The 22,747-nt window shown below is 40.5% G+C and overlaps 1 protein-coding gene across 17 annotated transcripts in view; it reads right to left on the minus strand.

The window, feature by feature from the left end:
* MYO3A (myosin IIIA) overlaps positions 1–22,747 on the minus strand; it is a 226,361-nt gene that overhangs the window by 106,629 nt on the left and 96,985 nt on the right. For 15 of the 17 annotated variants that reach the window (XR_014818003.1, XR_014818005.1, XR_014818002.1 and 12 more), the window contains 7 exons: positions 21,601–21,700; positions 19,382–19,498; positions 17,923–18,027; positions 17,735–17,818; positions 12,861–13,063; positions 414–512; positions 199–313 (listed from right to left, as the gene is read on the minus strand). Coding sequence is in view for 12 of the 17 variants with exons in the window: in XM_084980323.1 (XP_084836449.1) it covers positions 199–313; positions 414–512; positions 12,861–13,063; positions 17,735–17,818; positions 17,923–18,027; positions 19,382–19,498; positions 21,601–21,700 (823 nt within the window). In the remaining 5 variants the exon portion in view is untranslated. The remainder of the gene's footprint in view (positions 1–198; positions 314–413; positions 513–12,860; positions 13,064–17,734; positions 17,819–17,922; positions 18,028–19,381; positions 19,499–21,600; positions 21,701–22,747) is intronic. The other 2 variants (XM_084980329.1, XM_084980328.1) reach the window with 1 other exon arrangement.

Below are 22,747 nucleotides of genomic sequence, written 5' to 3' on the forward strand. Positions count from 1 at the left end.
ACGGTTTCCTCATATATGAGGTAAACGTTATAATTCTAGTTATTTCAAAAGGTCGTTTCAGTAATTTAAAAATGATCCATGTAAAGCACTTACCACAATGTCTGGCATACACTGACCACTTGGTATATGCTGACTCTTAGTACTAGTGATGACAAGAAGAGGCTTCCTAAGGAGGTTTCGAATGTCTTCCATACTCACCTCCATCGTAAAACCGATGACTTTGAAACACTGCTCAATTAATTCATATTGGGATTTATAGAAACTATTATTCGTCATGTCCTGTACTGTTCTGATGTGGTCATTTTCTAAGTATCTGGAAAAAACATGAAAGGGTAGGTGAAAAATCTAAAATTAAGTGGATGGCAAAGTACTACTCATGAAAGTCCAACCAGCTGGACTGGATTTATTTTTACCTGGGAGGCTTATTTTCCGGCAATTTGTAATGGGCTAGTTTCTTCTTCTCAGCTAAACCAGCGTAGATGTAGTAAAAAATATGAAAATTTTTTTCTCCACTGAAAAAATAAGACATTTTCAGGAAGGTGGTTAGTGTAAGTATTTTTTAATTGCTAAAGAACAACAACTGTAGGGAGTTTCCACAGTGGTGCAGCAGAAATGAATCTGACTAGTTTCCATGAGGATGCAGGTTCAACCCCTGGCCTCGCTCAGTGGGTCGGGGACCTGGCGTTGCCGTGAGCTGTGGTGTAGGTCGCAGATGTGGTCCTGAGTTGCTGTGGCTGTGATGTAGGCTGGTGGTTGTAGCTCTGATTCAACCCCTAGCCTGGGAACTTCCATGTGCTGTGGGTGTGGCCCTAAAAATGCTTTAAAAAAAAGAAAGAAAGAAAGAAAGAAAAAAAAAGAGCAACAACTGTAAATACCAATGTGGACCTCCCAGAATACTGGATTTTGGCTTTCTGTGGTTGTAACTGTTACTATTATTTTCAACAACCACTGTTATCAAATTCCAGACTCTGCTAAGCACTTTGCATGAATCACTGAACACATTATTTGTAAGTCTCCACCAGGCACTGTTATATGCACTGGGGACACAAGAGGAACAAAACAGTCAAAACTCCCTAACTTCTTGGGTTTACTTGACAGCAGAGGCAGGGAAAAAGAAGCAAATTAATGATGAATAGAGCAGGCCGGATGGCACTAAGAGCTGCATTACCTCATTTACCTGCCACAACCCTCTCATTCCACATACAAGGACACAGAGCTTAGAGGGGACACTCCACTAAGGTCACAGAGTTGATGGCCACACTGGATTTAAACAGGGGTATTTGACTCCAAAGCCCACATCTTTTTTTTTTTTTTTTTTTTGGTTTTTTGGTTTTTTGCCATTTCCTGGGCCGCTTCCGCAGCACATGGAGGTTCCCAGGCTAGGGGTCCAATGGGAGCTGTAGTCACCGGCCTATGCCAGAGCCACAGCAACAGCAACTCAGGATCCAAGCCACGTCTGCAACCTACACCAAAGATCACGGCAATGCAGGATCCTTAACCCAGGGATCGAACCCGCAACCTCACGGTTCCCAGTCGGATTTGCCAACCACTGAGCCATGATGGGAACTCCCCAAACCCACATCTTTAGCCACCTCACTACACTGTCTTTCTGAGACTGAGTTTTTCTTTTTTAAATAATGATTTTTATTTTTTCCATTATAGCTGGTTTACAGTGTTCTGTCAATTTTCTACCGCACAGCGAGGTGACCCAGTCACACATACATGTATACATTCTTTTTTCTCACATTATCATGCTCCATCACTCACAAGTGACCAGACATAGTTCCCAGGGCTATACAGCAAGTTGCCATTGCTTATCCATTCCAAAGGCAATAGTTTGCATCTATTAACCCCCAACTCCCAGTCCCTCCCAGTCCCTCTCCCTCCCCCTTGGCAACCCCAAGTCTGTTCTCCATGTCCATGATTTTCTTTTCTGTGGAAAGGTTCATTTGTGCCATATAGTAGATTTCAGATATAAGTGATATCATATGGTATTTGTCTTTCTCTTTCTGATTTACTTCACTTAGTGGGAGAGAGACTGAGTTTTCTCACTGCATGAGAAACATGTTCTCACGCATCTCAAGTTCTATGACTCTGCAGGTCTACATAAAAACAGAATTTCCAAGATCCTGGACTAGTACAATCAAGTACTCTGGGTCACAATGAAGTGAGTCTCTGGCTCAGGATGGGCCATGACATAACTATTAGGATCCCAGGGGCCCCCTTCTCTGCCTTTCCTCATCTTCCTTTTGCTCTGGAGAGTTCAAGGATGGATCACACTTCTTCCCCAAGAACAAGCAAGTTCTATCCTGCCTTACAGTGTGAACTCTGCTTTGCTTCTACGCTTGGTGACCCTGATGGCCATTTGGGAGACCTGGGATTTGCATCTGTCCTGGGATTTGCATCTGTCCTTGGCTTATTCACCCTCCCACTACACCATCCTCTTGTTTAAACCTTCCCTTGACATTGCACTTCATTATCTGACCAGGCTCAAGAGCCTGCAGCTGGGGTGGAGGAGGGTTCCTCTCACAGGGGTTAAAATAAAATAACCCTCAAACTCTAAGGGCCTTGCTGTCTTTATTCTTTTTATCTTACTCCTCTTACAGTTGGGCTAGATGCCACCCCACCACAAAGCTTTGGATGTTACCAGAGTATGTGGGTCAGGGGCTACGAAACTGTTGTACAAGCCTCTTCTCTGTTTCTGTATCAGTCAGGGTTATCCAGAGAGAGAGAGAGAGAGAGAGAGAGAGAGAGAGAGAGAGAGAGAGAGAGAGAGAGAGAGAGTGTGTGTGTGTGTGTGTGTGTGTGTGTAGAGGGAGGGAAGGGAAGGAGAAAGAGGGAGGGAGAGGGAGAGAGGCTCTAGTAGTCAGGACAGATCAAACAACATTCCCCTAAGCCAAAGCCTAATCCACAGCAAAGCCCCATCTCTCCTCAATTTTATGATGACTGAGAGAGGTGAGGAAATGGCAGAAGTAAAGTTCAAAGCTAGGAGGAGTTTCCATTGTGGCTCATCTGTAACAAACCCGACTAGTATCCATGAGGATGTGGGTTTGATATCTGGCCTCACTCAGTGCATTAAGGATCCAGCATTGCCATGAGCTGTGGTGTAGGTTGCAGATGCGGCTTGGATCCCATGTTGCTGTGGCTGTGGCAAAGGCCGGCAGCTACAGCTCCGATTTGACCCCTAGCCTGGAAACCTCCATTTGCTGTGGGTGTGGCCCTAAAAAGACAAAAACAAAAGTTTGAGGCTAGGAGAGGTTGGTTCAAGAGGTTTAAAGAAAGAAGCCAACTCCATAACATAACAAAGAAGAGCAAGGAGAAGTCGCAGATGCTGATGCAGAAGCTGTAGCTAGTTATCCAGAAGATCTAGTTAAGACAACTAATGAAGGTGGCTACAGCAAACAACATATGTTCAGTGTAGACAAAACAGCTTTCTATTGGAAGAAGATGCCATCTGGGACTTTCATAGCTAGAGAGGAGAAGTCAATGCCTTGTTTCAGAGCTTCAAAGGACAGGCTGACTCTCTTATTAGGGGCGAATGCAGCTGGTGACTTTAAGTTAAAGTTTATTGCTCATTTGCTATTCTGACAATCCTAGGGCCCTTATGAGTTATTCTCAATCTACTCTATCTGTAGAACAACAATGGCTAGATGACAGTACATCTGTTGACAACTTGGTTTAGTGAATATTTTAATCCCACTGTTGAGACCTACTGCTTGGAAAGAAAAAAGATTTCTTTCAAAATATTACTGCTCATTGATAAGGCATCTGGTCACTCAAGAGCTCTGATGGAGATGTACAATGAGATTAATGTTTTCTTGCTGCCAACACAACATCTGTTTTGTAGCCCATGGGTCACAGGGAAATTTCTTATTATTATTTAATAAATATATTAATATATTTATTATTTAATAAATGTATTTTGTAAGCTATAGCTGCCATATAAACAGTGATTCCTCTGATAGATCTGGGTAATTTCAATTGAAAATCTTATGAAAGGGACTCATCTAGATGCCATTAAGAACATTCATGATGTATGGGAAGAGTCAACATATCAACATTAACAGAAGTTTGGAAGAAGTTGATTCCAGTTCTCACGGATGACTTAGAGGGGTCAAGACTTTCGTGAAGGAAGCAATTGCAGATGTGGTAGAAACCACAAGATGACCAGAAATAGAAGAGGCGCCTAAAGATGTGACTGATTGATGCAATCTCATGATAAAGCCTTAACAGATGAGAAGAGATGTGACTGAATTGATGCAATCTCATGATAAAGCCTTAACAGATGAGAAGAGATGTGACTGAATTGATGCAATCTCATGATAAAGCCTTAACAGATGAGAAGAGATGTGACTGAATTGATGCAATCTCATGATAAAGCCTTAACAGATGAGAAGTTTCTTCTTATGGATAAGCAAAGAAAATGTTTTCATGAGATGGAAACTATTCCTCGTGAAGATGCTGTTGAAATGACAACAAAAGATTTATTTATTTATTTATTTATGATTTTTAATTTTGCTCAGAGTTCCTGTTGTGGTGCAGTGGATAGAAATCCGACTAGTATCCATGATGATGTGGGTTTGATCCCTGGTCTTGCTCAGTGGATTAAGGATCTGGCTACTGTGAGCTGTGGTGTAGGTTGCAGACATGGCTCAGGTCCCATCCTGCATTGCTCTGGCTGTGGCATAGGCTGGCAGCTGCAGCTCCTATTTGATCCCTAGCCAGGGGATTTCCATATGCTGTGGGCACCAATTTCTGCAGCATATGGAAGTTCCCAGGCTTGTGGCTGAATTGGAGCTTCAGCTGCTGGTCTACACCACAGCAACATGGGATCCAACTTGAGTCTTTGACCTGCACCACAGCTCACAGCAATGCCCAGATCCTTAACCCACTGAATAAGGTCAGGGATCGAACCTGTGTCCTCATGGATTCTAGTCGGATTCTTTTTTTTTTTTTTTTTTTTTTTGTCTTTTTGCCATTTCTTGGGCCGCTCCCGAGGCATATGGAGGTTCCCAGGCTAGGGGTCCAATCGGAGCGGTAGCCACCGGCCTACGCCAGAGCCACAGCAACGTGGGATCCGAGCCACGTCTGCAACCTACACCACAGCTCACGGCAACGCCGGATCGTTAACCCACTGAGCAAGGGCAGGGATCGAACCCGAAACCTCATGGTTCCTAGTCGGATTCGTTAACCACTGCGCCACGACGGGAACTCCCTAGTCGGATTCTTAATCCACTGAGCCACAACAGGAACTCTGCCAACAAAAAATTTAGAATACAACATAAACCTAGTTGATTAAACAGCAGCAAGGTTTGAGAAGATTAACTCTAATGCTGAAAGAAGTTCCACTGTGAGTAAAATACTGTTAAAAAACATCACATGCCACAGAGAAATCATTCATGAAAGGAAGAGTCAATCAATGAGGCAACTGTCTTTTAAGAAGTTGCCACAATCATCTTAATCTTCAGCAAACTCCACCCTGATCATTCAGCAGCCATCCACCGGCAAAAAAATTACAACTCGTTTAAGGCTCAGGTTGAGGGTTAGCCTTTTTAGCAATAAGCTATTTTTTCTTTTTTCTTTTTAGGGCTGCACCTTCAGCATATGGAATTTCCCAGCCTAGGGGTCAAATCAGAGCTGCCACTGCAGCTGGAGCCTACACCATAGCCACAGTCACATCAGTACGTTTGTATCTCAGCAGTGAACACAGCTCAGGCTCGAGCTGCAAGTACCCTCAGCACGACAATAAAACTGATTCTCTGAAAGGATAGCACCTGCTAAAAGAGGGTTCTTAGCAGTTGGGGGGTGGGGTGGGGGAAAGACAGAACAAAGAGTTTGGGGAATCTGGGTCCTTACCTGACTCTAGGATATATAACCTGGGTGGCTGGGAAAGTTATTTCATCTCTTCAGACTTCATTTCCTCATCTCTGGATCAATAAAATCAGATTTGCTATTCATTGTTCCTGCCCTAGTAAATATGTAGGTGTGCCTCTATTCAGTTGCATTCAAGATGACAGCAGGATATCCAGGTGGTTGAAAATGAAAAATGAGAATTTAAGAGACAGTGAGAAGTACATATTTGGCTGTCAGTCACATAGAGCCATCCATCGAGGCCATGGTATTAGAAGAAGTTCCTAAGTGTGAGAATATAGAGAGAAAAGAGAAATGCTCCAAGAAAAATCTTTGATAAATACACATTTTGGGAGTGGATGGATGAATCTAAGTTAGAGAAGAAAAACTCAGAGAGGGAGGAGAGGAACCAGATGAGTCCCGGTCATGGAAGCAAAGACAGGTGGGCATTTCAAGAAAAGGCAAGTCCACAGGCTCAGATGCTGAAGTGAGGATGGCACCATCCTTTAGAGCTGGTAGTGTTTGTACCTTCAACATCCCCAGCCATTATTTGTGGCAGTCACTGGTAACACTCGATGAACATCAGCTTTGTCAGGAGAAAGGTTAGACCTAAACCAAAAATTTAGCTCTGGTCTTTTCTCATCACACACTAATAAGACCTCTCTAAGACTGGCACAGCATATAATTTTGTTTTGTTCTAATGAAATCACATTGATTGCTCTATGTGTCACACCTTTAACACTTAAATGAGGCAGTGTGCAATTAGAGAAGTGACTCATAAATGCAGACATGCACAATCAGTGATGTTCTCTCTAATTATCAGTTTACATTTACGGAGAACTCTAATTTGACAAGACCTGGAGATGCCAGAGGAAATACACTGACCTTCAGTGGATAAACAATTAGAGAATGAAAAGAATAGGAAAAGCAGACACCTCACAAGATTCCCCATCTCATGTCCCGCCTTAACTACATCCGAGCTGCATTTAAGAAGGCAGAGCATGTGACATTCCCCACACACTTATGCAACTAGAATCACCAGTCACAGCAAGCGGTCTCAGAAAGCCTCCAGATGGTACAGCTGACCCTGGAAGAACACAAATGTGAACTGAGTGGGTCCATTTACATGCAAAATTTTCAATAAATATAAAAAAGCATGTGTAGCATAGCATGTGCAAGACTTGAAGTGGAAACCCCCTCCCTTTTTTTTTTTTTTTTGCTTTTTAGGGCCACACCTGTGCCATAAGGAAGTTCCCAGCATAGAGGTCGAATCGGAGCTGTAGTTGCCAGCCTATACCACAGCTACAGCCACTCGGGATCCAGGCCGTGTCTGTGACCTAAACCACAGCTCACGGCAATGCCAGATCCTTAACCCACTGAGCGAGGCCAGGTATTGAACCTGCATCCTCGTGGATCCCCTAGTTGGGTCCGTTAGCTGTTTAGCCATGAAGGGAACTCCCCAGATAACCCATCCTCACAGAAGAATAGGGCAAGTGAGTTAATACATAATTAACAATGTGTTACTTTTCTTACTGGTTTTTTTTTTGTTTGTTTGTTTTTTTTTTTTTTTTTTTTTCGCTATTTCTTGGGCCACTCCCAAGGCTATGGAGGTTCCCAGACTAGGGGTCAAATCGGAGCTGTAGCCACCAGCCTATGCCAGAGCCACAGCAACGCGGGATCCGAGCCACGTCTGCAACCTACACCACAGCTCACGGCAACGCCGGATCGTTAACCCACTGAGCAAGGGCAGGGACCGAACCCACAACCTCATGGTTCCTAGTCGGATTCGTTAACCACTGCGCCACGACAGGAACTCCTACTTTTCTTACTATTTTATCACTCTGCTTTCAAAGAATGACATTACTATGCAGTATGCTTCTCTCGTAATTAGAAAAACTACCTATCAGCCTATCATCACGAATGTTTTATTCATTCATTCATTCATTCATTCATTCATTTTTGGCCACCCCGTGGCATATGGAGTTCCCGGCCAGGAATCAGGTCTAAGCCACAGTCTCAACCTGAGCCACAGCTTCAGATCCTTAACCCACTGTGTGGGGCTGGGGATCAAACCTGCATCCCAGGGCTCCCAAGATGCCACCAATCTTATTGTGCCACAGTGGATACTCTAGCAAGTGTTGTTTTATTTTTATTTATTTATTTATTTTTTAATGTACCCATGTTTCCAAAACTGTATGATGAATATGACTGTAATACTGTGTGCCATAACATTTTATAAGATTCATTCACTAGTGTCTAGGCTGGGCTACTGTAAAGCAATTATATTGAGGACACCAGCTGACATAAGGCAATCATATCGCTGCTTCTTCGTTATCAATGCATGAATTGTTAACACCTGTAAACAAATGAGAATTTCTTTTTCATATTATCTTTTCATTTCTGATGTCTAGTGTGAATATAACATCTGCAGTGTTTTGTATCATCTAAGACAATACTGATGTAGATGCTGACAGATGATTCATCTTGTAAACTTATGGCATCAGCAAATACAGTCAGTACTGCAAATGGATTTTCTCCTCATAATTTTCTTAATAATATTTTTTTCTCTAGCTTACTTTATTGTAAGAATATTAATTGACTCTTTAAGTTATCAGTAAGGCTTCAGGTTAACAGCCTATTAGTAGGTAAGTTTGGGGAAAGTCAAAGGGTCTATGCAGGGGTTCTCATTGTGGATTAGCAGGTGAAGGACCCAACATAGGCTCTATGAGGATGCGGGTTCTATCCCTGGCCACACTCAGTGGGTTAAGGATCCAGTGTTTCTGCGGCTGTGGTGTAGGCCTAAACTGCAGCTCTGATTCGATCCCTGCAGCTCTGATTCCCCCTGGGAACTTCCATATGCCACAGGTGTGGCCATAAAAGAAAAAAAAGTTACATGTAGATTTTTGACCGCAAAGGGGGTCAGTGCCCCTAAACTCTCCATTGTTCAAGGGTCAAGTGTATTTCTCTGGCTCCACCCCTATTGTGGACTCTGATGCATCCTTAGGGTCCCACTCAGCCATCTGTAGGAAACCCCTCCAGGCTGTTTCATGTGTCCTGGACGCTGGGAATCACTGTGCAGCCAAGGCCTCTAATACCTCAACACTACGGCAAAGTCCTCACAAGGGTGTGACCCCACACGTGAAACTTTGGAATCTTTGACCTGCAAGTGCCCTGCAATGGGGCTTGGAAAGCCATCCAGGCAGTTTTGTGCCCACAGGGCCCCTCAGGGTGCTCAGGAGAGAGTGTGGCTAGCTTTTCATGGTTAGTTACAGCTCCCTCCTCAAGGACCTAGGACACCCTCCTCAAGGACATTCAATCTCAATCCCCCGCCCTTGCCATCCACCTGCTCACTCACTGCAGATGAACCCACTGCCCACTTTCCTGAGAGGTTAGAAGCTAATCAGTGATCAGCAAGCTCAGGACCAAGGCACACATGGCTCCCAGGAGGCCAGGCGGTGTTTTTCCATGGGAATCCTGTCTTACTTGGCTCTATATCTCCTGTGCCTAGAATAGCTCCGGGCACATAGTAAGTACTCAAAAAATATTTGCCACATGGGTGGATGAATGAGTGAGTGGTGGGCTCTGAAATCAGAGAAACATGGCTTCAAATCCTGATTCAGTTCTTATCAGCTTTTTGACAGTAGGCAACTCATTACAATTTTCTTTTTTCTTTTTTGGCCATTCTCTTGGCATGTGCAAGTTTCCCGGGGCCAGGAAACTCATGCCACGGCAGTGACAATGCTGGATCCTTTACTGCTAGGCCACCAGAGAACTCCCTTATTACAATTTCTTGGTCTGTGTCCTCCTGTATAAAATAGACAATAATACCCTGTCATATTGCTGAAGGAATTAAAAGAGATTATGGAAGTAAAGTGCTAAGCACAGTGCCTGACACAGATTAACTGCTCCATAAATAATATTTTCTCTCTCTCCACAGCAGAGAACACACATTTGCCATTTGGGGGCTGTCTCTTGAAGTGTCTAGCAAAGTGCTGGGCATGTGAGAGAAACACAATTGATGCCTGCTGAACTAAATTGTAGTAACAGGAGAAAACTGCAATGAAAGAGCTAGTATTTTTATTTGTGAGCATTTATAAGCACTGACTTCAACATGCTCCTTTTCTTCTTGGAATTGAGTAGCGTCTCTTTAAAATATCTACATTTAGGAAAGATTTTAAGTCACAATGTATAGGATAGTACCAGCATTAGAAATGCCATCATGAGAAGTTCAAAAATAACTGTGGTCAGAGAGAGGGGTGAGATAACACGGGTAGAGGCAAAAAGAGAAAAGGACTTTTTCCATTAAAAGAAATTCCGGAGTTCCTGTCGTGGAGCAGTGGTTAACGAATCCAATTAGGAACCATGAGGTTGCGGGTTCGGTCCCTGCCCTTGCTCAGTGGGTTAACGATCCGGCGTTGCCGTGAGCTGTGGTGTAGGTTGCAGATGCGGCTCAGATCCTGCGTTGCTGTGGCTCTGGCATAGGCCAGTGGCTACAGCTCCGATTCGACCCCTAGCCTGGGAACCTCCATATGCCTCGGGAGCGGCCCAAGAAATGGCAAAAAGACCAAAAAAAAAAAAAAAAAACTTATCTGCTTGGGAGTTCCCATTGCGGCGCAGCAGAAATGAAGCCAACTAGTATACATGAGGATATGGGTTTGATCTCTGGCCTTGCTCAGTGGATCAGGAATCTGGCATTGCTTTGAACTGTGGTATAGGTTGCAGACACAGCTTGGATCTGATGTTGCTGTGGCTGTGATGTAGGCTGGCAGCTGTAGCTCTGACACGACCCCTAGACTGGGAGCTTCCATATGCTGTAGGAGTGGCCCTAAAAAAGCAAAAAAAAAAAAAAAAAAAAAAAAAAAAAAGTCTGCTCAGAAGAATAAAGGAAAAAGAAAAAGACAAAAAAAGTCTGCTCCAGGTCTTTTCTGCGATCTCAGATCCATTCCCAACTCCTCTTTGCCTTGCTCTGTGATCCCCAAGTCTAAACTCTACAGACTGTAAAGCCTAAGCTCCCTTGCTCCCTGGCTTCCTGCTGAGTGTGGCAATAAGAAGCACAGGTAGGAATGGACTGGGGGGAGGAAGAAGAGAAGAGGTGAGGCTATTCCTCCCCTTGCTCTCTTCCTCCCAGAAACCGCGCAGTTGGCCTTCAATATCCATGGGTTCTGCATCCGGGGACTCAACCAACTGAATCCGTGGATGTGGAACCCACCGACATGGAGGCCCACTCAGCATCCATGGACATGGGAGAGGGTTCTGGAACCAATCCCCTGCAGACCCCGATGTGCTCCAGACAGGCAGCCCTGCTCCAAAGCCCTAGCTGTCAGCAGACTCTGTGGTGTGCTCCCTCCTTCTGCCCTTCAGATCCAGGGGTAGTAATGATTTCTCAACACTGTTAATCTGTGGGTGTCTCACCATTAGTTCTTGGTTCTTCGATGCCCTCCACCTCTACAAATAGTCCTCTCAGTTAAACCCATTGAACTTGTTCTTTCCTTTCAGTTCCCAAATGGCATAGTAACACTTACAGGAATCATTTTTAAAAGGACCTACTAAGAATTCTACATCCCTGATATCTTCATTTTTTTAAAGATCATTTACAAAAAAAAAAAAAAAAGCTGTGTTTGCCTAATAATTCCTTAAATAATTGGAATTGAAGACCAGAAAATAATCTCCACATGGAAGGCTGAACTCAGGAGTTGGCTCCAGGCAACTTATATTCACAATTTACTCAAAAATTGAATGATAGCAAATGTGAAGGCACTTCTATGTAATACTAATGTACTAACACATATCAGGAGCTTATGTTCCCAGGAATTTAACATACGACACATTACTACAATAATGTAGATATGTTTAGCATAAAACCAACATAAGAAAACTGAAAGACTCTAAATTGCCACAACTTTAAAAAAATACATAAAAAGATCAGGGTATAAATCTAACACTGTGATTGTTGTTTTTCCATAAGAACAACTAAGATGTTTTGAAATCATTAGCACAGGAAAGAAATATTGTCTTTGAGCTACAAATTGCCAAAAGGAACTCCTTCAACCTAAATGTACCAGAACATGGTATTGACGGCTTATATCAGAAGGCAAGAAAAAGGACAATACAGTAACACCCTTTCCTGAATCTTTCTTTTCTTTTCTTTCTTTCTTTTTGTTTTTGGTCACTTGTGTATAAACACTGGGAAGAGGATAATTAATAAAAGGTCTATTTATATATATATACCAGCATTTAAGGAAAAAAAGACTATTATTTCTTTTTTTCATTTGGCCCCACCTTCTGTATATGGAAGCTCCTGGGCCAGAGACTGAATCCAAGCCACAGCTGTGACCTATGCAACAGCTGTGGCAACACTGGATCCTTAACCCACTACACTACAGTGGGAACCCCACGAGTATTTTTTCTAATTAAATTTTACATTAGTTTTGTATAAAGAAATATATTCTCTTCTACTTCATAAATTAATTTATCCTGTTAGTATCTATGTGATAGGCTTAGGATTTTTTTTTTAATTTATTTTATGGCCAAACCTGTGGCATATGGAAGTACCCAGGCCAGGGGTCGAATCAGAGCTACAGCTGCTGGTCTACACCACAAGCCACAGTAACAAGGGATCTGAGCTGCTTGTCTGCAACCTACACCACAGTTCATGGCAACGATGGATCCTCAATCTACTAAGTGAGGCCAGAGATTGAACCTGCATCCTCATGGGTACTAGTCGGATTTGTTTTCCCTGCACCACAACGGGAACTCCAGGCTTAGGCTTTCTGTTTTCATAAACTCTAAGTTTTTTATTAACTCCCCTACTGGATGTGAAATATGAAAGAGTAAGACAGTGCTGAGGGACTGTTTTCAACAGAAATGCCTCACACATAACAGATGATCAATAAAATTTTGTTGAATTTTTGTTGAAATTCTGTTAAATGAGTTAAGACATTTTATTACTAAAACAAAAGCATCATCTTTGCATCTCAGACAATGGGAACTTACTTGTGACATGAACTTACTTGGCTTGGTGGATAACTCGGGATTTCTCCAGAAGGTATTCAGAAATCTGTGCTCCCACGACAGCTCCAGACGGGGTAAATTTCATTTCTAAGTATTTTCCAAAGCGGCTAGAATTGTCATTTATGACAGTGCAGGCATTGCCAAAGGCTTCCACCAAATTGTTCACTTGTAAAATCTTCTCTTGCAGAGTTCTGTTATTAGCCTAGAGAAAATGTCAATATATAAAAAAGAAATGTAAAAAATTATTTTTGTGCAGAATGAAAGGTCTCTTCTCTGATAAACACTTTATGTAGATATGAACATACAAGAGCATATTTTTGGTATGTTGCTAGAAGTTACAACCTGATATATTTTTCCCCTCCCCTAGATGCATGCACTCACTTTCTTAGAGGGGTTAAGAGATATTTTAGACTTTTTCTGTTCATATATAATTCTATTCAGTTCCTGACTTACAAACACAATTTATAAGCAGTCTATGCAGCACACCGCATATGCTGCAGGTGTGGCCCTAAAAATTTTTTTAAAAATTAAAAAAATTAAAAAGAAGTAGAGCAGAGGGAATAACTGTACAAATCAAGAACAGCTCAGGTGTGTGGAAAGGAATGTGGATTCATGGTCAAGGCCAGCAGGCCTATTTGACTATGTCTCTATTTTTTCCTACTCCCATCTCATATTTTCCTGCCCTCAGACAAACGACATGTTGGTTTTTCTTCCTTTACCACTTTACCTGAAATTCTACCAGGCAGAAATTCATTTAGAAAGGCATTCCCCCATGCTGGAGGTTGAAGGCGGTATCAGTCATTCACATCTTGGTAGAAACTGGATCAACTGGATTATTTTCAGTGTAACACTTGGCTAAAGTCAGCTGTGTCAGAGGTACGGACATGTTTAAGTAATGGAGGGGAGATGTAGGTCTTTCTGAAACAGGCTATCTTAGAATTTGGATGGGCCAAAGCGGGTATTCACAGTGAGCTTTGAGGGGCATAAAAGGATTCTAGGAATCTTCTAAAAGAGGCAATCATGGACAAGAGAAGAGAGAAGTGAGAATTGGGATAAACTTGGCTCTTTTATAATGTTGTTTGGGGCCAGCCTTGCATTCATGAAAAAGGTAGGAAAACATCATTCACCTGTATTAAATAACAGCAGCACCCTGCTCCTTAAGTTCTTTTTTTTTTTTTTTGGTTGTCTTTTGTCTTTTTAGGGCTGCACCCGTGGCATATGGAGGTTCCCAGGCTAGGGGTCGGGTCGAATCGGAGCTGTAGCCACTGGCCTACGCCAGAGCCACAGCAACACAGGATCCGAGCCGCATCTGCGACCTACACCACAGCTCACGGCAATGCCGGATCCTTAACTCACTGAGCGAGGCCAGGGATTGAACCTGCAATCTCATGGTTCCCAGTCAGATTCATTTCCACTGCGCCATGACGGGAACTCCCTGCTCCATAAGGTTTTGGAGACTGCATATTACAAAGGTAAATTCTATCCACCAAACTACCATTTTTGTATCTGCTAAATCTTTATCAAGAAGATAAGTAAAAGACACATTAAGTCCTGATAAGGGTAGAATTCTTACATTCTTATATCACCATCACCAATTAATATCAAATCACCTTTTTAGATCTAGCATAAGTTAAAGAGATCAGATAAGCAAGCTGGCCGACATCTACAAAACTACATTCATATAAGTTAATTCATTATTGATGAGAGCCTCTATCGACCTCACAAATCAAGAAAGAATATCAAAGGCCCTCGCCGAAAGCCTTTTGAGTAAATTAATTCAGATATTCAACTCTTCTGTGCCAGGAACATACGCTATGCCTCTCCACCTTCTCCCTACAAAATGACATCTATTTCACTGCACTTAAAAGCTTGTAGAATGAAGCTTATCCCAGAAGTAAGGAGAGGGGAGTTGCTGGGCAAGGGGTGGGAAGGGCTTGAGATGACTGCCCTGAGGTAGCAGCACTCCCTTCCTGGTCTCTACTGGATCTTCCAGTCCTGAGGGGTGACAGGTCTGGTACTAGAGGTCGTATTTATTCCCCGAGTATATTTCTATTCTATGCCCACATACATGATGGAAACTGATAAAACAAGTCAATTGATTTTTAATAGGAACGTGAAATTCTTCCAACATGACATTTCAATAATGAATTGGACTCAGTGAAGCAGCTGTTTGACACTATGAGGGCTTGCCCTTTTATACAGAGTGCTTTTACCCAGAGTGCTTTGTAATGCAAGATTCCTATCATCACAGTGATGGCAAAATTTTTAAGACAACTCTACTTCTAATCATGCAGATCACAATAAGCATTTTCATAAGGATAAGCTGTGCACAAAGTTGTTTTTTTTTTTTTTTTTTTTTTTTTTTTTGCCATTAGCCTTATTGAGAATGCATTATTCTTGACTTAACTCATTTCAAGGACCCACCTGGAAAATCAAACTAAGTCTCTATCCTCTACTTTCCATTTTTAAAAATTAAGGTAAGATTATATAGAGTGCGATTCATCCTCTATGGTATTCAGTTCTGGAAGTTTTTACATACATATGCAATCATAAAATTCCCCCTAAAATCTACATATAGAACAATTTCATCACCACCCCCCAAATTTTCCCATTACTCCTTTCCTCTACCCTTAGCCCCTGACAATTACTGATATGTTTCTGGGCCTATAGTTTTAAATTTGCAAGGATGACACAGTAAGTGAACCACACAGCAGTTCTTAGTCAGGCTTCTTTGACTTAGCCTAATGCATTTTGGATTTATCCAAATCGTATCCATTGAGCTTCATTGTTTCTATCAGTGCTCATTCCTTTTTACTGCTGAGTAATACTTCACTGTACAGATGTACCAGAGTTTGTTTATTCATTTCCTAGTTCCGTTGTTTCTACTTCCTGGAGATTATGAATAAAACTGATACAAATTATTTGTCTGAAGTTTTCTGTATGAACATGGGTTTTCATTCCACTTGGATAAATATCTAGGAGTAGGATTGCTGGGTTGTGTGAGAAGTATGGTTAGACTTAAAAAGAAACGTCAAAGCTGTTTTCCAAAGTGGCTGTACCATTTTGCACTCTCACCAGCAATACAGAAGAGTTTCATTCAGTTCCTCTACATCCTTGTCAGCACTTAGGGGGTGTCATATTTTTAAAAAAATATTTGTTGTTTTAATGGGTATGTAATGGTGTCTCATCGTGGTATTAATTTGCATTTCCTTAATGACTACTGGTGTTGAACATCATATTTTCACTTACTTTATTGCCATTTACAAATCATCTTTGGTGAAATTGCTAGTAAATTTTTTGTTCATTTAAATTATTTGATTTCTTATTATGGAATTTTAAGAGTTTTAAAAAATACATATTTTGGATACAGGTCTTTTATTAAATATGTGACTAGGAAAGAGTTTCTCTGAGTCTGCAGCTTGTGTTTTCATTTTCTTAACAATGTCATTCAAAGAAAAAAAGTTCTTCATTTTGGTGAAATCAAATTTTTCCTTTATGGATTATGGTTTTTATCCTGTATCTAACAACTCTTTGCCTGACAAAAAATGACAAAGAACAAAGTTAACTGACAATTTTCTTCTAGAAATTTTATAGTTTTTCATTTTACCTTTAGGCCTATGCTCCATTTGGAGTTAATTTTTACAGTATGTCAGGTCTAGAGTAAGGTTCGATATTTTTGTATGGGCATTCCAACACCTTTTGTTAAGATACTATTATTAACTGAACTTGCACCTTTCTTGTAAATTAATAAACCATGAATGTACAGATTTCTTTATTCCATTTCATTGATCTGTATGCCATCTTTTCTTTAATAGCATAATGTCTTGACTATCATAGCTTTATAGTAAGTCTTGAAATCAGCTGGTATTAATACTTCAATTTTGTTCTTTTTCAAAAATGTTTGATTATAGTTCCTTTGCCTTTCCATATGAATTTTTGATTCAGATTGTCAGTTTCTTAAAAAAAAAAAAAATCCTGCTGGGATTTTCCCTGTAACTGCACTGAATCTACAGACCCATCTGTGGAGAAGTGACATCTTAATATTGAGTCTTTTAATTCACGAACATGGAATATCTCTCCTATTATTCAGGTTTTCTTTACCTACTTTTTCTACTTTTTAGCATACAAATCTTGCACGTTTTGTGAGATCTAGATTTAAATAGTTCATGTTTTGTGGTGCTAATATAAATGATACCCTTACATTTAAATTTTTTTGTTTGTTTTTTGGTTTTTTATTTTTGTTTGATTTTGATTTTTAGGGCCACACCTGTGGCATATGAAAGTTCCCAGGCTAGTAGGGGTCGAATTGGAGCTGTAGCTGCTGGCCTATTCCACTGCCACAGCAATGCCAGATCCGAGCTGTGTCTCTGATCTATACCACAGCTCATGGCAATGCCAGATCCTTAGCCCACTAAGTGGGGCCAAAGACTGAAGCCACGTTCTCATGGATACTCAGGTTGGTTACCACTGAGCCACAATGGGAACTCTCTACATTTAAACTTCTAATTGATCACTGCTAGTATGTATATAATATACAAAGACAATTTTTGTATATTAGCCCAATTTTAACTTGCTAGTAACAAAAGGAAAGGAAGTAAAGAAAGCATTCAGTGAATATGCTAGGGTGAAAAAGAGAGAAAATCACATTTATAAAGCCTTGCCTACTAAGAGTGAGAAAGATTAGAGAAGGCTCAAAACAAAGCATATACTTTTTATATTGTTCGTTATATTTTAAAGTCACAAAGGACAAGTGTGTTATAATTTCTGTGCACTAATTAAATGTTGAAATTTGTGAATATTAACATAATCAGTTAAATTAAGTTGTGAAATATAACAAATATTCCTGTTAGGAGAGAGGAAAGATAAACTATACCTTTCCAAGCACCGTCAGCTGCTGAACTAAAAGATGAGCACTTTCTGTCTTTCCAGCACCACTTTCTCCAGAAATAACAATGCACTGTACAGTGAGAAGAGAAAACCATAAGACTTTATCATCACAAAATTCAGCGGAGGCATGACAAATGGAGAGGAGAATTTCCAAGAATGTGAGACTCTCCCTACCTGATCTGAATTATATGTTACCATAGACTGGTATCCTGAGTCAGCCATGGCGAAAATGTGAGGAGGATTGGCAGTTCTCTTTGCTCCAATATACAGTTTGGAATGCTAAAGGTTAAAAACAACATGTTTTGTAGGGTTTTTGTTTTTGTTTTTGCTTAAACCTTATTTATTTACAGATACAGTGCTAATTTTAAAAGCAAAACATGAATCAAAATATAGTTTCATATGGCCAAACATTACATACATGTTACATACATACTGCACACCTCGCAGACAATTATGTGAAATAAAAGTCTGACATAAAACAGCCCAGAAACATGATACATCATATGACATCATTTTGGCAGTGGTATTTAAAAGAAGACTCGGAAGTGCATGCCACTTCCAAAGCAGAACTTAAAGTTTCAAAAATACTATTATTTCTTTAAATAAGAAGATATTTTATAAATAAGATAATCAGGTATCATTTTGTTGACTATTCCTTGGATATAATAATGTCTGACATATGATCACCACTTTTTTCCTTTCATATCATTTAATTATACACTCGCATTTTATTTGCCCAAGATCACAGTGGAATTTGCACTAGAGCCCAGATCTTCTAAAATTTTGGCCAAGATTCATATATTTGCCATTATTCTTGTAAATCTTAAAGTGGAGGAGACTGACAGAATTAAAAATAACATTAAGTACAGTGCTAAATATATTTTAGAGTACACAAATAGCTGCAAGAGTATGGATTCAATTAAAAATGAAAAACAACTTAGCCTAACTCCAGAATATTATTCTATATTTAAACATTAGGGGCTAAATAATGGATAATTATATATCTATATTTATAAAACATATTACCTGATATAAAAAACCAATCAGTATGTCAAAAGGAAGTTTTAAACTCATAATGATAAGTTTTATATCCATTAAGTACATAGGACCTATACATACAATGTAAATTTTTTTTTCTTTTTTCTTTTTTGGCTGTCCTGCAGCCTATGGAGTTCCCAGGCCACAGATCAGATTTAAGCCTCAGCAGCAATGCTGGATCCCCAACACACTATGCCAGGCCAGGGACTGAACCTGTGTTCTGGTGCTGCAGAGACACCACTGATCCCACTGCACCAGAGCAGGAACTCAGTATAATTTTACTTTTGATTCTCCCATACTTGGTTCAGAGACAGACATTAAGGATACACATTTTTAAGCATCTATTCACTGATATGATACTCAGTGTGGACCAGTTACCAATTACCAATAACTAGAAGTAATTACCACATCTCACATAAAGACCACAAACTGCAACCAGACTGATTCATCTTTTTTTCCTATCTCTACGTTTTAACACTTATTTAACTGTTTTTTCAAGAAATTGGATAAAATATTCTTTAGAATAATTTAAATTAAGTATCTGAATAGTAAAATTATTTGTACAAAGTAAGAAAATGCAAACCACACCACATACCTCTGTGGAGTAAAGACCCAGGCTCTGAAAAGGGTTCAGAGCAATGAGTATGTCCCCCACATAGATGTAAATCTGATCTCTGGAGTAACACTTCTCAAGCTGCTCTGAGACTGTATTCTATAATGAAATAAAAATAATTTCTCTTTCTTCAAAATCACCAAAGGTCAATTATCATTTTTAAAGCAAGCAATAATAAATAAAATATCTGGATTCTGGAGCAAGGATCAGACAGAAAGAGATTTATCGATAGTAAGATGTGTCACATCAGGTCAACTACCCCTTCCCTTGATGGGTATTTTCTTTTGAAAGCCATACAGGAATGTCACGGCTACCTGTTTTTCACAGGACATATGTCACAAGGATCACATACACACAAAGCTTTCAAGGAAATAAGTAAATGCAGCACATAATGTAAAGGGAAAGAATACTAGAAAAGGGAAGGGAAGATACAATGAACATGATTTTATTCCCCATCAAGGTTACTCAATGGTTCTGGGAGATGTCATAGCCCCCTGCTTAAATATTTGGCTTGAGGCAGAGTAAAAAGTACAGAAATGTCCACAGCTGATAAATCATATGGGGACATGGAATCAATTTTAATCATGCCAGAAGTCCTCACTTATAGTACCTGACATAAAAGCAAAAGATCTTAGGTCAAAAAAAAAAAGGGGGGGGACAAAAAATAAAACACAGACAACAGAAACAAACAAACCTTGTGTTTCATATATGGGTTAGCAAAGTGATGATCGAAGCCTTCATTGTAATCCACCAGCCTAGGGATTCACATCATTGGCAAATTTGATACACAAATATTCATAAAGGTGTTGCCAATCTCTGACTTGCAAACACAATTTGATGACAAGATGCTTGATGTTCTTCAGAGAGATTATTCCGACGAAGTACTTGAGTTGTTTACGCAACCCTAAATTTACCAAATGACTACTTCTGTTTAGAAAAATGCCTCCTGATTTGTTGCATTTTTAAGCAAAATGTTCAGGCATGTGTCAGAAGTATTAAAAAATAAAAGTGTGTGGTTCAGGCAGGATAGTGATCCCAGCCTTTTACTGAAAGAGAGGTATTCATTTCTCTAACGATATGATTATCTGGAATAAAAGGGGGCGAGGAGAAAGAGGCTGAGGCTATACTTTACTGGTCTGGAATACTTCTAAGGTCACGGGAATAAGGAGTTTCAAGCAGAATTCATTTCCCTAAAGGGTGGGCTCATTGATCCCATGAGGCGGATCACTGATCCTGGTAACAGGCAGGCTCTTGAGGAATCTTAGAGACTCTGGGTCCTGTCCCTGAGTGTGGAACAGGAGAGGAAAAGGAGGGAAGATGCCAGATGGTGGTGTAGGAAGCAAACTGTTTTCTGACTGCAATAAATCAGCCCTTTGAGATGCCTGGAGAGAATTAAGAGGAAGAAACTCAGACTTGTGGGAACTCATACTTTTGTAACTTGATTATCAAAAAAGAAAGAGTTGCAGAGTTCCTGTCATGGCTCAGTGGTTAACAAATCCGACTAGCATTCATGAGGATGTGGGTTCAATCCCTGGCCTTGCTCAGTAGGTTAAGGATCTGGCATTGCCATCAGCTGTGGTCGCAGATGCAGCTCGGATCTGGCATTGCTGCACCTGTGGCGTAGGTTGGAGGCTGCAGCTCCGATTTTACCCCTAGCCTGGGAACCTCCATATGCTGCAGGTGTGGCCCTAAAGAGATAAAAAGACTGAGGGGAAAAAAAAAAAAAGAGAGAAAGAGAGAAAGAAAGAGTTGACACCAGTATGGAGAGCGCTGGAAATTAAAACTGAAAACGAGGGAGATGATCAGGAAGCTGAAACCTATAGATGCTATTCAAAGAGCCTTCTGCTCATATCACTTCTGTAAATTTTTAACAATATACAGACTATAGAGTTCCCATCATGGCTCAGGGGTTAACAAACCCAACTAGCATATATGAGGACATAGGTTCGATACCTGGCCTCGCTCAGGGGGTTAAGGATCTGGCATTGCTGTGAGCTCTGGTGTAGGTCACAGAAGGGGCTCAGATTCGGCATTGCTGTGGCTCTGGCGTAGGTCAGCAGCTACAGCTCTGATTCTACCCCTAACCTGGGAAACTCCACATGCCACTGGTGCAGCCCTAAAAGACAAACAAACAAACAAACAAACGAACAAACAAACAAACCCACCAGAATATTTAAGTTTGATTAAACTGAATTTCTTACCTCATCCAAAACTTCTAGGGTTGCTAAATCATCTACATCCTTGAGGTTGGGAATTAGAGATCTGCTGAAGTTACTTTTCTTGGTGTAAAGACGTTCATGTCTGAAGAGCAATAAAGAAAGAAAACCCTTTCTGACTTGAGAAATTATTACTGATCATAGTCAAAGTAAGATTTAAATATATGAGAGACTGAAAAACTTCTGTGATGCTGATTTACTAAATTTAACAAATAATTATTTTCCAGAAAATAGCCTCATGCATTTGATCTGCTCTTTCCTCTTCACTGGGAAAATGTGACATGTCACACTTACATCATGGATGATCAAAAGAGTTTATTGTTTCTGTCAAGAACTATCCTACATAGAGCTCCCATTGTGGCACAGAGGAAACAAATCCAACTAGTATCCATGAGGATGCATGCGGATTAGATCCCTGGCCCTGTTCAGTGGGTCGGGGATCTGGTGTTGCCGTGAGCTGTGGTGTAGGTTGTAGATGCAGCTTGGATCCTGCATTGTTGTGACAGTGGTGTAGGTTGGCAGCAGCAGTTCTGATTCAACCCCTAGCCTGGGGACATGCTGTGGGTGCAGCCCTAAAATAAATAAATAAATAAATAAAACTATCCTACATATAATAACCTTTAAAGCTTCCTCTAAATTCTGATATGTGATTTAATCTGTTACAAGATGGTGACTCAGAGAGATTTGCATTCATTACATTTCCAATTTTGTCTGAGGTAGTGTTAGGCCACTGGTGGTCCAGGAGTGATAATTTGAAAAACTATTAATCAGAAAAATTTAAGAAGAATACAAAATAAACCATGCTGCAGACTTTCAAAAGGTAAAATGTATGTAGAAATTGATTTCGGATACTAGGAAGTTTATTTTCAAAGTGCAACATTTCAGCAATTTCAATAACCATAAAGATCTTGATTTGACATAAAGTCTGGAGAAGTTGCTGAGGTAAACAAAAGGGTCTGTTTCAGCTTTTCTGGACATGAAATCATCCACTTTATTTTGAGCAGAACTGTATTTTCAGCGTATATTTTCGGACAGACTGTTAAACATGTGAATTTGTCCATCAGTAAAAGGGGAAGGAATACATAGATTATGAGGAATAACAAGAATCATACTACTTACTCATCAAACTTTA

Source organism: Sus scrofa, chromosome 10 (genome assembly GCF_054392235.1).
Source record: "Sus scrofa isolate SSC_HxYL_T2T_F1_AM1 chromosome 10, Sscrofa_HxYL_maternal_Yorkshire_Landrace_v2.0, whole genome shotgun sequence".
Lineage (NCBI taxonomy): Eukaryota > Metazoa > Chordata > Mammalia > Artiodactyla > Suidae > Sus > Sus scrofa.